General features: G+C 49.1%; 1 protein-coding gene across 1 annotated transcript in view; it reads right to left on the bottom strand.

Annotated features, from left to right (window-relative positions):
- Positions 1-12,697, bottom strand: part of LOC144173819 (phospholipid-transporting ATPase ABCA3-like) — a 43,374-nt gene extending 30,677 nt beyond the window's left edge. Inside the window, exons 1-3 of the mRNA XM_077702074.1 lie at positions 12,640-12,697; positions 10,106-10,437; positions 4,294-4,548 (exon numbers count right to left, since the gene is read on the bottom strand). Coding sequence (XP_077558200.1) covers positions 4,294-4,548; positions 10,106-10,437; positions 12,640-12,697 — 645 coding nt within the window. The remainder of the gene's footprint in view (positions 1-4,293; positions 4,549-10,105; positions 10,438-12,639) is intronic.
- Positions 12,698-13,021: the final 324 nt, after the last annotated feature.

The raw sequence follows: 13,021 nt of genomic DNA, 5'->3' as shown, positions 1-13,021 counted from the left end.
AGTTTTATTGCTTATGTCAGTGGTTTTTATACAGACATGGGCAAAAAACAAAAGGGAGGAAGAAGGAAACACTAAATTAACACGTGCACATTTAAGAAGGCGCAAGCGTCGCATCATACTGAGTGTCGCATTGACATTTCTTTACACGTTAATCTACTTACGGGGCAATTAGATGTACTATCAACACAACACACACAATCCCTTTTTAAAATCGCAAGAGCAGTTTGGAAACTAAACAGAGATTACCAGGGTGGGAACTTACTGCGCCAAGAATCTACACTCTGTCTGTGAGGGCAATAGAAGGGGTGCTGACGCATTGGTCACCTAGCTTGTTAATTTCCGTGGCCTCTAAGATTTCTCGCACGATTTGGTTGCCATGCTCCCCTATCACAACGCTCCGGTCTAGAAGTGGCTGGCATTTGCTGTCGAAATCACGACAATGCTGGGCGAGGTGACCACTGAACGTTTTTGCAACGTTGTAATGGTGTTCCCTCAGTCTCGTTTAAGCATCTAACAGTTTTGCCGACGTAATGCTTGCCGCACGAAAGAGGCACAGAGTAAACAACTTTTTCGGCGCAGGCAACAAACTTTTTGTGATGCTTCATTGTACACTTGTTACGCGTAGACCAGAGTTTACATTAGACCAGAGTTTACATTACGACACATTTGCGACAGTTTCAGGGGAGCTAAAAACACCACTTTCACATTTGCGCCGCTTCCTACTTTCTTCAGGCCATGAGCAATTCGGTGCATGTATAGCACCACTGCAATGGGCTCTTTCTTTTGGGAGCTGGACTTAGGCTGGTCCGTCTCCTCTTATTAGATGCGACGCATCTCTTGCTCTGGGGCATGTCCCTCCTGCGTCGTTGGCGTTGGCGTTGTCCGCACGCCACCTGCGCATGTGCAACTCTCCTCCGTTCTCACCGACAGCTGGCACAACACTCTCACTCCGTCTCATTATCATAAACAACAGCTGCGCGCGCGCGCTTCGCTCCGCTCGCGTCTTCTCCGCTCGCGACTCTAGGTGGTGTTGCTCTCCTCCGCTGTCTCCTCTCCTTCAGGCGCTGTGAATATAAAGCGGGTAGCGCGCTGCGGCGGTTCAGTCAGCGCTCGCTCTCGTTCGACGCCGCGTGCCTTTGCTTGACGACTCCGTGCTTGACTTGATTCTTCCGATGAAGACGTGATGGAAGCGACGGTCCCTTCAGCGAGTGGGCTGACACAATCCAGCGCAAACGCTCAAGGCAACGTTACGACCAACTGAACCCCCCGATGCGACGCATCACATCAGGGTTCCCTCGCGGGAAGATGGGCGTAATTTTTCTTTTTTAGTTCCTTCAACATGACTCTGCAACGGCTGCCTGCACACACGTTGTGTACCCCGCGGCCAAAAGGCGCGGCGTTTGTGCCTCAAAACTGCTCTGGATGGCATGGGCGCGGATTTCCTTTACGCGTCGCCAAGACAAGTCTTGACGATTGCTCTATTCACGAGTTTCGTGTGAGCTGACGCATAAGGAAGGATCGGCTTGTTGCCACGCGGTTCGTACTGCCAGCATTACAACGTTTCAAAAACGTTCAGTGGTCACCTCGCCCAGCATTGTCGTGATTGCGACAGCAAATGCCGGCCACTTTTGGACCGGAGCGTTGTGATAGGGGAGCATGGAAACCAAATCATGCGAGAAATCTTAGAGGCCACGGAAATTAACAAGCTAGGTGACCAATGCGTAAGCACCCCTTCTATTGCCCTCACAGACAGAGTGTAGATTCCTGGCGCAGTAAGTTCCCACCCTGTTAATCTCTGTTTAGTTTCCAAACTGCTCTTGCGATCTTAAAAAGGGATTGTGTGTTGTGTTGATTGTACATCTTGTCCCGTAAGTAGATTAACGTGTAAAGAAATGTCAATGCGACGCTCAGTATGATGCGACGCTCGCGCCTTCTTAAGTGTTCCCGTGTTAATTTAGTGTTTCCTTCTTTTTTCCTTTTTGTTGTTTTTTGCTCATGTGTGTATAAAAACCACTGGCATAAGCAATAAAACTCAGTTGTTAGTCAGCGCTGTGTTTGTGCCCTCTTCTCTTTGTCTCGTGTTATAGCGCTGTTACTATGAATATACTCACCCAATCTTCCGTTTTAGCTTTACCGATTCCTATGACAGAGGAATCAATCACAGTTTTTCTCCACTTAAGACCATCCGCCAGCGGTCACGCAGAGATTGAGCAGTTGGAGTCTCTACCAAGCTTCTTCCGGTGCTAAGCCATACGGGCAGCTCACCGTGCCCTACAGCTGCCCGCTTTGCAAGATTGTGACCTCGCCCAAGGCTCTCACGACTTGTGACACTCCGTTAGCGAGTTATTACACGGTTCCATCTAACGGTTCTGAGCCTTCTCATTTTGCTTCGTTTCATTTTTGCCAGTAAATCGGCTCCAGACGCTTCACAAGTTAACATCGCGCGCAATGGGTTCCAAACGGAGGTGCTGACAACGCAATTAATGCTCCCCGCCGTTGTGACGTGCACGGTCTTGGCTATGCTCGTGATCCCGTTCTCAGTTTATTCTGCCCATATCCTCTTGTCCAGGTCCGAGTCCTATACCGAAAAGGTTTGACCTTATTAAGTCCTCTCTAAGATAGTGAAGGCATTAGGTAAATAGGATGTCAGCATCATTGTCGCAATCAGTGCGGGGGCCGACTAAAGGTTCGAATTTGTTAAGAAGGCCTTGAAATTGTACATAACAACATTTGTCCTTCAGTTTGGTGCTCCCATTTGACATAATTTGTGGGTGTACAAGTCCTTGTACACCGCCAGGGAGAGGCGTAATGCTCACGTTGCATTGTGTTACACTTCTTTCTGGTGGTATCGTTGCTGCGAGGGATTCGACTTCACCGACTTCCATCGCTATCAAGGCACCAGTCGGCAAGCAGTAATGGGAAGGTGCGCCGGACGAGGAGGGTACCGGTAGCCGAAACTCATGCTCATCGAAGGAACGCGCCCGTTGACAAGAGACTCGCGGCACGAGGCACACACCAGGTACGACCTGAACGGCGCCAGACGAGGGTTGTCGTCACAGACCGCGATGATGGCGTCACCGTTCTCATCACCTCCTCTTCCAAACTCGTTCCAAAGAACCCGAAGCGCATTCAAACGACTAGACTCCTTGATGTTCCCGAGCGCGTAACTTCGCTTCGCAGACTTGTCTTCTTCTCCAACCGATGATGATGACGTGGAAGCAACTGCAGTGACGTCACCGCCAGGGAGAGGCGTAATGCTCACGTTGCATTTTGTGAACCCCCGACTAAGAAATGCATTCGCATTTACGACGACGACGACGACGACGACGACGAGGGCAGAACTACGAGGCGCGCGCTCACGTGCGCTCGCGCTGGAGGAATGCAGGCGCACGCCGGCCAACGGAGCAAGACAACCCCCGGCTAATAAATGCATTCGCATTTAAAAGCCGACGACACACCTCGAAAAGTGTATTAACTTTTTAAGGAGTGTGGAAATCAACCTTGAGTGCCCCAAATCGCCCTTAAGTAACCATAAAGTGGAACGCTCACTGAAGCGAGGCTCGTACAGACACATGGCGCCAGATTTTCCTCTAGTGACTACTATTAGCATGTAAAAAGGGTTGAAAGCTGGGCGAGTTGGTAATGATGAATCTAAAAAAACAGAGTGCGCGCCAATTAACGGTGTGCATATAGCGCTTGTGCTGTGTTCATGTGTTGCTGTCCCCGTTAGTTTGCGCGCAGTCTGAGGTGCAGAGCACTTTAGGCGCTCGCCTTGTCCTAGCTCGAGCACCAAGGCGGCGTTCCGGGGTAACGCTGTTGTTCATGGCGTATACCCCACAGGATTCGAAAGCCAAGCGGTTTATATACTCATAAGCGTTCGAAACTCGTGAAACGCTGGCGCTTGTCATACATTTTCCCGTTGTTTAGCGCAAAGAAAACTATAGGGACACTTGAGGAAAAATAAACGCAAAATGTGGCAGTGCAACGCCGGCACGTGCGGGAAGAAAAGCACAGAGAGAACAGAACTCCCGCTAGCGCCGTTTCAGGCAGGGGACGCGCGAGCACTGCGAAGGCGGGAAATTTGAATTGCATGGGGTGTTAGCAGTAAGCGGATAACGGCGGTACAGCCCATTATGGCGAATCACTGCTCTGCCCTTTCGACAGCTGTCACATTGAATGGAACGGCGTTAATTTTTTTGTTGTTTTGTTTTTTGAGATGCAACTATTGGCATGAAACTTTGCAGCGCCAGTGGCTCGCCATCCGCAATGGCACCCCGAGCGTGAGCAGCCCACCTGGACGTCGAACGGGAGGCGTCCGGCGTAGAGGACGACGTGAAGGCTCACGGGCTTGCCGTGGGTGTCGTTTAAGAATTTGCCCTTGTAATGCAACGCCAGGGATGCCACGGGACCCGAGGAGTTCGCGGTTTCGCCGGCGGCCTTCAGAAGCTGCTGCTCGCTGCGCAAGCCGACCACGGCGCTCACGTTCAGCGCTTTCATCGCCGTGGTCGTCAGGAGGCGCACGTAATCGTTTTCAGGGTAGTAGTACACCTGCAAGCGCCGCCACAAGCCCGGTCTCAATCACACAGCACTGCGCAAGCTGAGACTGCAAATTGAATGCGAGTGGATAGGTCCCTCTGCTGCCGCGGTGAAGTCTGAAAACGCCTTCCTTTTACAGCGAAGCTTTTATGTTCTCACTGATGGCATACGCAACGCGAAAACGCCCTGCTGGAAAGCCAACTTTCTGTGACGATGATGATGAATGATCGTGGGTGAAGTGGGAAAAAAAAAAAAAAAAACGCTTCTCGAGGCCTGAATCGAACCTGTGCCTCTCGCGTTATGAAGCCGGCTTCTATCCGATTGCTCCATTTCGACATGGTCGAAGCGATTTGGAAAGCTCAGACGACAACCAAAGAATCCGTCACGATAAAGCTTCGCGTTCAACCATCGTCGTCTCGTCGTTAGGCGGAGGTTTACGTGATATTTTATTTTTATGCTTTCGCAACCTGTCCTAGGGTGAACAACACCTCGTCAGACAGTTTGGTTCGAGCTTGAACAGAACGAATTGTGTGTTCGGAACAGCTGATTGACTCGAAAATTTGCTTAGAGGGATATTTGATTTCTCCAGTTTAATATCAAATGATTCTGCATTGTTTGACAAGCATGCCTAGTTTATTTCTGCATTCTTTTTCGTTTCTAGGTTATGTAGAAGGACAAGAAACTTCTACACTGAAGAATCAAATACCCTTTCTTGGGAGAAGATTGTTAAAACGCGATGTTTTCTCCCGTGCAACCTGAATCAAATCCAAAGTTCGAAATCCACTGCGCCAAATTTCGAAATCCGAACTGTCAAAGTCCAAAGCCAAAGTTCACTTCAAAGCCAACGTCCAACTCCACACCACACAAGTCCGAAGCCAAAGTCCAATCCTCCTTTAGAGAATGTATTTCATCATTATCGTCGCTAACCGTGAATATTGCCAAACTATACTTTGCTCATTACGACAGGTCCTTTAGTTGTGCAAACACATCCAATTATGATATGCGGTGCACGATTGATGTACCCTTTTTGAAACCCACTGAAGCCCCTTAGGGGTGGGGCTGTTGGCGTCTCCTGCTGTCGTCGTCGTGATCGTCGTCTTATGTAGTCATGGTACTATAACACCGGAACACCCGTTTACGCCTCGCGCTAGAACGTAACGCGTACTAAAAACACACTCGGACACTCATTTACGCCTCGCGCTAGAGAGCTTCGTGCTTCAAAGACAAAAGACCTTTACACCAAAGCTGTATACCGCTAGCCCCAACGGTTTCATCTCCGTTGGCAAAAACGCGAAGGCGCCAAGAATACACTTATGCACTGCATGCTTCATTCCTCCCCAGGTTTCACCTGAGTGGAGATGGACCGGGATTTTTTTTTTCTCTCGGTGCTTTACTCGGATGTCAACGCCATCAGTGAGGCATAGAAGCTTCGCTTTAAAACCCATTTCATGTTCGTGGCCTTCTTATTGTCAGCAACGCCATGCCTTGAAATGTTTGTCTATATATATGCCCCAGTCACAACCTTTAAATTGTGCCACACACCGAGGCTCTTGCGACTGTAATTTAAGTCATAACTTAGCTAACTCCTCCCTTAGCTTGCTTTTTTCTTTTCAGCCATCTTTTTGGAGACTCTTCTTTTTTTGACTCCCTGACAGAGTGACGCGAAAGCGATTTTGTTCGCCTCTCTCTCTTCCGCTCTCTCTCTCAGCAACCCATCCGATTTTTGTGATCTGTATTAATGAAGTTCTAAACGTCACGACACGTTGTATTCAAAGAAACCAAAAGCATTTCTCACCTAACATGATAAATTGTTTTAAGAAAACTAGTGGCAAGCAAAAGCGCACTGCGTTTAAGAACATGCATTCGAACGAGTCGCGAATTTTGAACACTTCCGGCAGATGCGTGCACGAATACTTTCATTTTTGCGTCTGTTGAGCTGGCCGGCGGACTTTTTCAGTTTCATTCCTGAATAGGTATATGAAACTATCGAAACCTGTCGGTTTGTAGTCATACCTATGCAAACGACTTTCCTTGCCTCACTTTGTGGGCTTTTCCAGATGAGCAAACGCTCTGGGGAAATTGACATCTACACTGACGCCAGTATTCGCGGCGGGCGCATCGGTGTAGCATGGAGATCTCCAGAGGCACCACACCTGGATGGTGCGGCAGTGCTCGAGACGAACACCTGTTTACCTTTGAAGCGGAGCTACGAGGCGTAGGACCATTTACCGTACTCTGCGAATACACCTCAAATGGCACGCGTATTGACCGATTCCCATGACGTCACGCAAGAACTCCGGAAACCATATTCAGACCACCCTATAGCCAACATCATTACGCTCTCCCTTCAACATCTTTCGCGAAATGGTGTAACTATACGCGTGGCGTGGACACCGGGTCACACGGATTTCTGGTCGGGGAACCAAGCAGCACACGATGCTGCCAGGGAGAGCGCTTCATTACCTCCCTCCCCTTCTGCCGCCGTGCCTTGCATGAACCCACGCCTGGAACTGGATGTTAGGCGTGTTCAACGCAAGATTACCCTATTACGTAAAACTCCTAAAAAATATCTGCCACAGAGCCTTCAAATACCCAGTGTTGCCGAGATAGTCATTAATAAAAGCATCGCCAACAGTGCCTACACGCCCACTGTTACGAGGAAATGGTACCATCCGAATGGGCACCCACCTCCGTATTGCCCTTATTGCCAACAAAACGCATCGTCTGAACCTTCCCCACCTCACGTTGGTGTGCAGCCATTTCGCGCTCCAAAGACAGGACTTGTTCCGTCACGTCCCTCCACACACGGACACTCTACACCCTCCAAATCGCGACATCGATTTTCTGCAAGCACTAGGCAATTATGGTATGCAGAGCGGCCTTGCGAGATTAGTGTAGCCTGGGGGCGACTACTCATCCTGAGAAGAAGAAGGAGAAGGAGAAGGAGAAGGAGAAGAAGAAGGAGAAGGAGAAGGAGAAGAAGAAGGAGAAGGAGAAGAAGAAGAAGAAGAAGAAGAAGAAGAAGAAGAAGAAGAAGAAGAAGAAGAAGAAGAAGAAGAAGAAGAAGAGCGCTCAAAGAAGGGACATTCAATTGTGCGACGAAGAAATTTGCTACCCCCCTTCCCTTCACTTCCCGTTCCCCCATGCACGGCCTCCGGGCCTCCCCTTTCCTCCAATAAAGTTTTGAATCAATCAATCACTTTCTGCGTCTTCCTTTGTCCATAGTGCTTTCATATATAAAGTTTCTCGCTCTAGCCACGGCGAGCGCATACTACTGAAATGGGTTGCCGTCCAATTATTCCCAATGCCAGGATGTAACGTAAAAATCGTACCGCCAAAATATCCGGCCAATTATTACACAACGCAAACGATATCAGGCCATGTTAGGTATCCTTTGTTTGAAAAATTACATTAGTGAAAATATTTCGCGCAGGTCGGGGCTACGAGCCTAAAACTTGAACCATTGCCTTACAACGGGCAAAATTACGAAGAATGAATGCGATGAAGCAAACAAATGATTTAAAACGAGCCTACCGGAGTCGAAACAAGAACTTAACAAAAGCAAGTTATTATAACTTAGAAAGGCTAGTGGAGGCCATTAATGACAACATTCCTAACAACATAAGCACAAAAACGTAATACAAGTTTTGCGTATAAATAGTAACTAGGCTTATAAAACATACCTCAGATTAGTCCAAGACCGTACCTCAAGTACCAGCAAAAAAAAAAAAAGCAAATCTCCCAGGTGAAAAAATTGAGATATACTCAACACACAACAAAAATAGTTATTTAGGGAACATCACTCAATTTTTTTGTGTCTATTCGTGCCTGCCTTTAGTAGGCATGTGCAGCCTTATTATTTCGTTGCCCACAAGATAAGTAAAGGTGGGGAACGCGTGACCACATTCATTTGCAATTCCCACAGCGCATCTTGGGGCGCGAAGCTGAACGAAGGGATCGGCAGACCGTGGCCTCGTCCGTCGAGAAACCTGTTTCCAGTTGACAGACCTGCACTTCCAACTTAGTGCCTCGCAACGCCAAACAGCGATCGCACACCAGCTGGCCTCGTCAAGTCTCCTGTGTCGTCTGAGAGGCTCTCGCCAGGCGAGAAATTTAAGGCGTAACGTTTGGCTGATTGGTAACGGACATAAGGCATGCAAGCATAAGAAAGGCTAAGTGGAAGAACCAGAGTCGTCCGTCCTCTTTTCGTTATTTCTGTTTCGCATGTCTGGTTATGCCCGTTAAGCCAAACCTTACGCCTCAACTTTCCCGCCTGAACGTTTTGCTCCACGGGGGCCAAACCCACGGGGCGTCATTAGCTGTGGGAGTGCCCGGCACTGCAAATGCAATGGCTCAAGTACCTGCCGCCAGATGTTCGGTGTCTTTCTGACTGGACGAACCCGGTACAGGTCGATACACGGCGGAGGCTGCTCTCCCTGTGGGAGCAACCGTCGCATGAAGGCCCAACCACATGCACGCGTAAAACCGACGTACTAGCGCAACGAAGCAAAGCGCGTAAGGAACCGGCGTACTCCGGCGTATGCCGAATGCATTGCTACGCGCTTGTTACACGCAAGTCAGAGCCCGCCAGACATCGACTCAAACTTTCGGGCGCACGGTGTTGACGAAGACCTCTGGCGGTGATGTTATCTGGCGGTCAGGTCGTACAACAAGACATAAAATTGATAATTAAGCTAACTTTACTATTAATTATGCGATAAAACGAAGTAATTTGCAAAATACGGAGAGCAAACAACCGGACAAAACACGCGAAGCAACGAGAAACCACGGGAGCAAGGCGGTTTACCCCAAATGTAGCGGAGGGTTTTGTGTCTGCCAAGTATGCATACTAATCCTTAACGTTTTTTTAATGTCCCAAGTACTGTTTTAGTTGTTTCTGTATTAAATATACGTAATTTTGTGAGAATAGGCATCATTTGTTTTATTTGAGTTGAAATGTATAGTTGAACTGGTCGCCACAAAGCCGAGTCCGGGGTAGTTGGGCCACACCGCCACACTGCTATAGTAGGCACTATAACACTGCGCTATAGGCACTATAGGCACTATAACACTGCGCGGCGCATTGGTTTACGCGCGCGTTGCGGCGGTATGTGTTTAATCGCCCTCCCCGACGTCGTCGGTCAGCGTAAAATCAGCGGCGTACGTCGTTGCGCGAGTACGTCGGTTTTACGCGGGCATGTGGTTGGGCCTTAACTCACCCCCCTTTCCTTTTTTCCACGCAGGGCACCGTATCATCATTGTCGCAATAAGATCTTGCTTGCTTGATTGATTTATCTTTCGCTAGGGATACGGTCTCACCAAACTGCGGAAGTTCCTCAGGGCCGGGCCATACGCTACCTCTCTTCAAACTGTTCCTTGACCGGTCTTTTTCGACGCGCGTTATCACTTGCTGGTTGAGTTCCCAGCTCCTCCCTCTGGGAGCAGGCAATTCGCGACAAGGAGACACCGAGCCAAGTCTTGGGGACGTCCCGGTACCCGCCAGTGGCCCTCTGAACTGCCCCGACCCCCTCCTGCCCTGACGCACGAGTTTGAACATGAAGGCGCGCACCTTGGTTATGTGCGCCTGGTCCTTCTGCGTGTTCCAGAAGTGGACGGCCGTGGTGTCCTCGTAGACGGTGTCGGCCCTGCGCACCAGGGGCTCGCGCACCACGGCGTCCTCCTGGATGCCCATGAGCAGGGCCACGAGAAACGCGATCTCGAGCACCAGCGTCAGGTAGTGGCGGCAGAGCCGCTTCAGGTACACGTTCTTCCACAGCAGGATGTACAGCTGCTTGGTCCAGAGGAAGGCGCGTGCGGTGTCGCGCTGCTGCTGCTGCCGGGCCGCCGCGTCCACATCGATCTTCGGAGCTGCTGCTGCTGGTGCTGCTGCACGCGCTCCGACTGCATACCAACGGGATAAGGGAACAGTTAGCGAGCGTTCGGATTCGCGGAATACATTGTAGACAGCTTAAAAAGCAGTAGTTTGTCGTCTGAAAAAAAGTGTCCCGACGTGGTTATTAGAATGACGCAGCTGCCGCCACAGCCATGGAGCTTCTCAACTGTAGAAAAAAAAAAAAACGACAACCACATAGGAAAACACAGTAGAAAACATTTCAACAAGTTCGGGCCACAAGTTTGTGAACCAGAAGTATATTATAAAATCAATTGTAAAAACATAAAAGCATTGTAAGAGCAGTCTAACAACAAGTTAGTCTGAAAGAGTGAAGACATCGGGTGGAGTCTTCCCAGTCTGTTTTGCCGTCCTTGCGAGAATTGGAACAGTACTCAAGATGGTTACTGTACGTAATAGCCCAATACTTTGCCTTCTACTAAGTTGCTACATCATGGGGAAGAGATGTCTAGAGAGTTCCGGTAAAAAAATTGCCCGCGTATCTGCCCCTTTCGTTGCAAATGACAAAAGACGTCGACATTTGCCAAGTAAATGTTTCCTCTGGCTTTTCCGCTCACCTCTCATGCTGTTATTCTCCCGCCACGCTCCTCCCAAGGTAAACACGCTAGTGGTTTGCTCAAGTCAGTTTAAATTTACCGCGTTCCACTGCACCAAACCGGGTGCCTCGATGCCAGCGCTGCGTACGGCGGAAACGTGCGTGAACCGAGGCACCCTACTTCAACTTTTATAGAATTACGTTGCCCGTCACGTGCGTTCCAAGTGGAACGTTGAACCTAGCTTTCTAGTGAATCCTTTCGTTACTGTTACCGTTTGGTTTCTTAAAATGCCGCCAGAAGCTACTGGGGCACGGGTGACAGCAGTCGGTGGAATTAATTTTTTTTTATCTGCAGTGGATGTAGAATTTGCTATCGTAAAAATCAAGCATCCATAATTTTTTTATAAAGGAACACTGCAAATATCACTTATGTATTCATTTTCTGCCTCATATTTGCGTAACGTATTGTTCTTAGTAATCAAATGTAGCGCATCAGAAACACACAGGACAGAAAGAATTCTTTCTGTATTCTTTCTGTCCTGTGCGTTTCTGCTGCGCTACATTTGATTACTATGAATTACCAACTAGCCCAGTCTACATCTTTACTTAGTATTGTTCTTGTTCAACGATATTGACAAATATGAACACTGACAACGGGCGACGTTGAGATTTGGGTGTGAATATGTAAACCTATTGCGCAGCTTACGTTTCACTTTGCCCGGCTGGCTGAATCGAGTCACAGACCGACAGACAGACCAAAATTTCTGCGTTCAAGTAGCCCAAGAAAGGCTATCGTCTCTAAAATACCGAGAGTCCAACCCCCCCTCCCCCCGTGAACTGTTCAGAAAAACCCAGCGATGTTGGCGCTCTGGAGGAATTCTCTATGTTTGGGATTTGCTATGTGTGAACCACGGCGCGTAACGGCGCGGGCTTTAGTGAGCCGCGGGGTGACCGTCGAAGAGCGTGCGGCATTGCGCAACTTCAGGGGCGAGGGCACCAAGCGTGAAGAGGAGTATACACTACTCGGGAGAGAGGAATACCTTATAGGGGGCGTTGGAAAGAGGCTGCGGTGGTGGAGAGGAGAATAGTGTGGGGCTGTGGCCATTTCCCCTACGCAGATGGCCATGCCTCACTGCAGCAAGTAATGTGGGGAAGCCAGCTTAAAAAGACCGAGCCCACAGCGAGCCCCTTAAAATCAGCTTCACTTCTAAACAGAACTGTATTACTGAGAAGACCGTTCCCCAGGGGCAATATAGGCCGTCATATTGAAGTATGAAGGCTCTAAAACCTTTATTTTTTTATTTTTCGATGAATGTTTTCCCTACGCTGAAAATTGTTCATCTATGCTCGGTCTGTTGCCGCAGAGGATCTGCTGTATCCTAGCCATAAACTGCTTCGCTGTAAAAATGAGAATTTTCTGACCTCTTTTGCGCTACAACGTCTTGCCTTTTCTTTGAACATATCGTTCATTTGAACACCACATTCACAATATGGACATTCAGTTCTGAACAAGGCGGGCCGCATCATGAACGCCAAGTATGGAAACGATGAAGATAAAACGATGCAGCCTTTTATCCGCATCAACCAGCACACGTCGTCTTCGTTTTTAACGCGGTAGGACGAGAGATGACCGCACTGACGGTACGTATAACCTCACCAAAAGCTTTAGAGGAAATTGCCGAGGTCCTGGCCACCACGGGCGCCAGGGCCCCCATCACAAAACTGACTCGAAATTACCACCGAAAACGAATCACTGCATCGACATTGAACGTATTTCAAGCCATTGAAGGGCTGCCCGAGATGAAGGGCTGCCCGAGTCTGGGTGCCTAGGCATGGATTCCGCCACGCTGATGAGGCCACTAACACCACTGCCCGCGCGTCTATACACCAGGTGCATTGCCTGAGAAGGACAATCAACGCTTTTTGCTCTCAAAAACGGAACCGCTTCTCCAGTGGACAAGTTCTGACACGCTACAGATTCAGACGTAGCAAGAGAAAATTCCCGCCACCTCACCCTGGGTTATCCAGAACAGTCGCCA

The sequence above is a fragment of the Haemaphysalis longicornis genome, unplaced genomic scaffold (genome assembly GCF_048455015.1).
Source record: "Haemaphysalis longicornis isolate Haplotype H1 unplaced genomic scaffold, Haemaphysalis longicornis Haplotype H1 scaffold_3, whole genome shotgun sequence".
Lineage (NCBI taxonomy): Eukaryota > Metazoa > Arthropoda > Arachnida > Ixodida > Ixodidae > Haemaphysalis > Haemaphysalis longicornis.
This window is presented reverse-complemented; position numbering and strand designations above follow the sequence as displayed.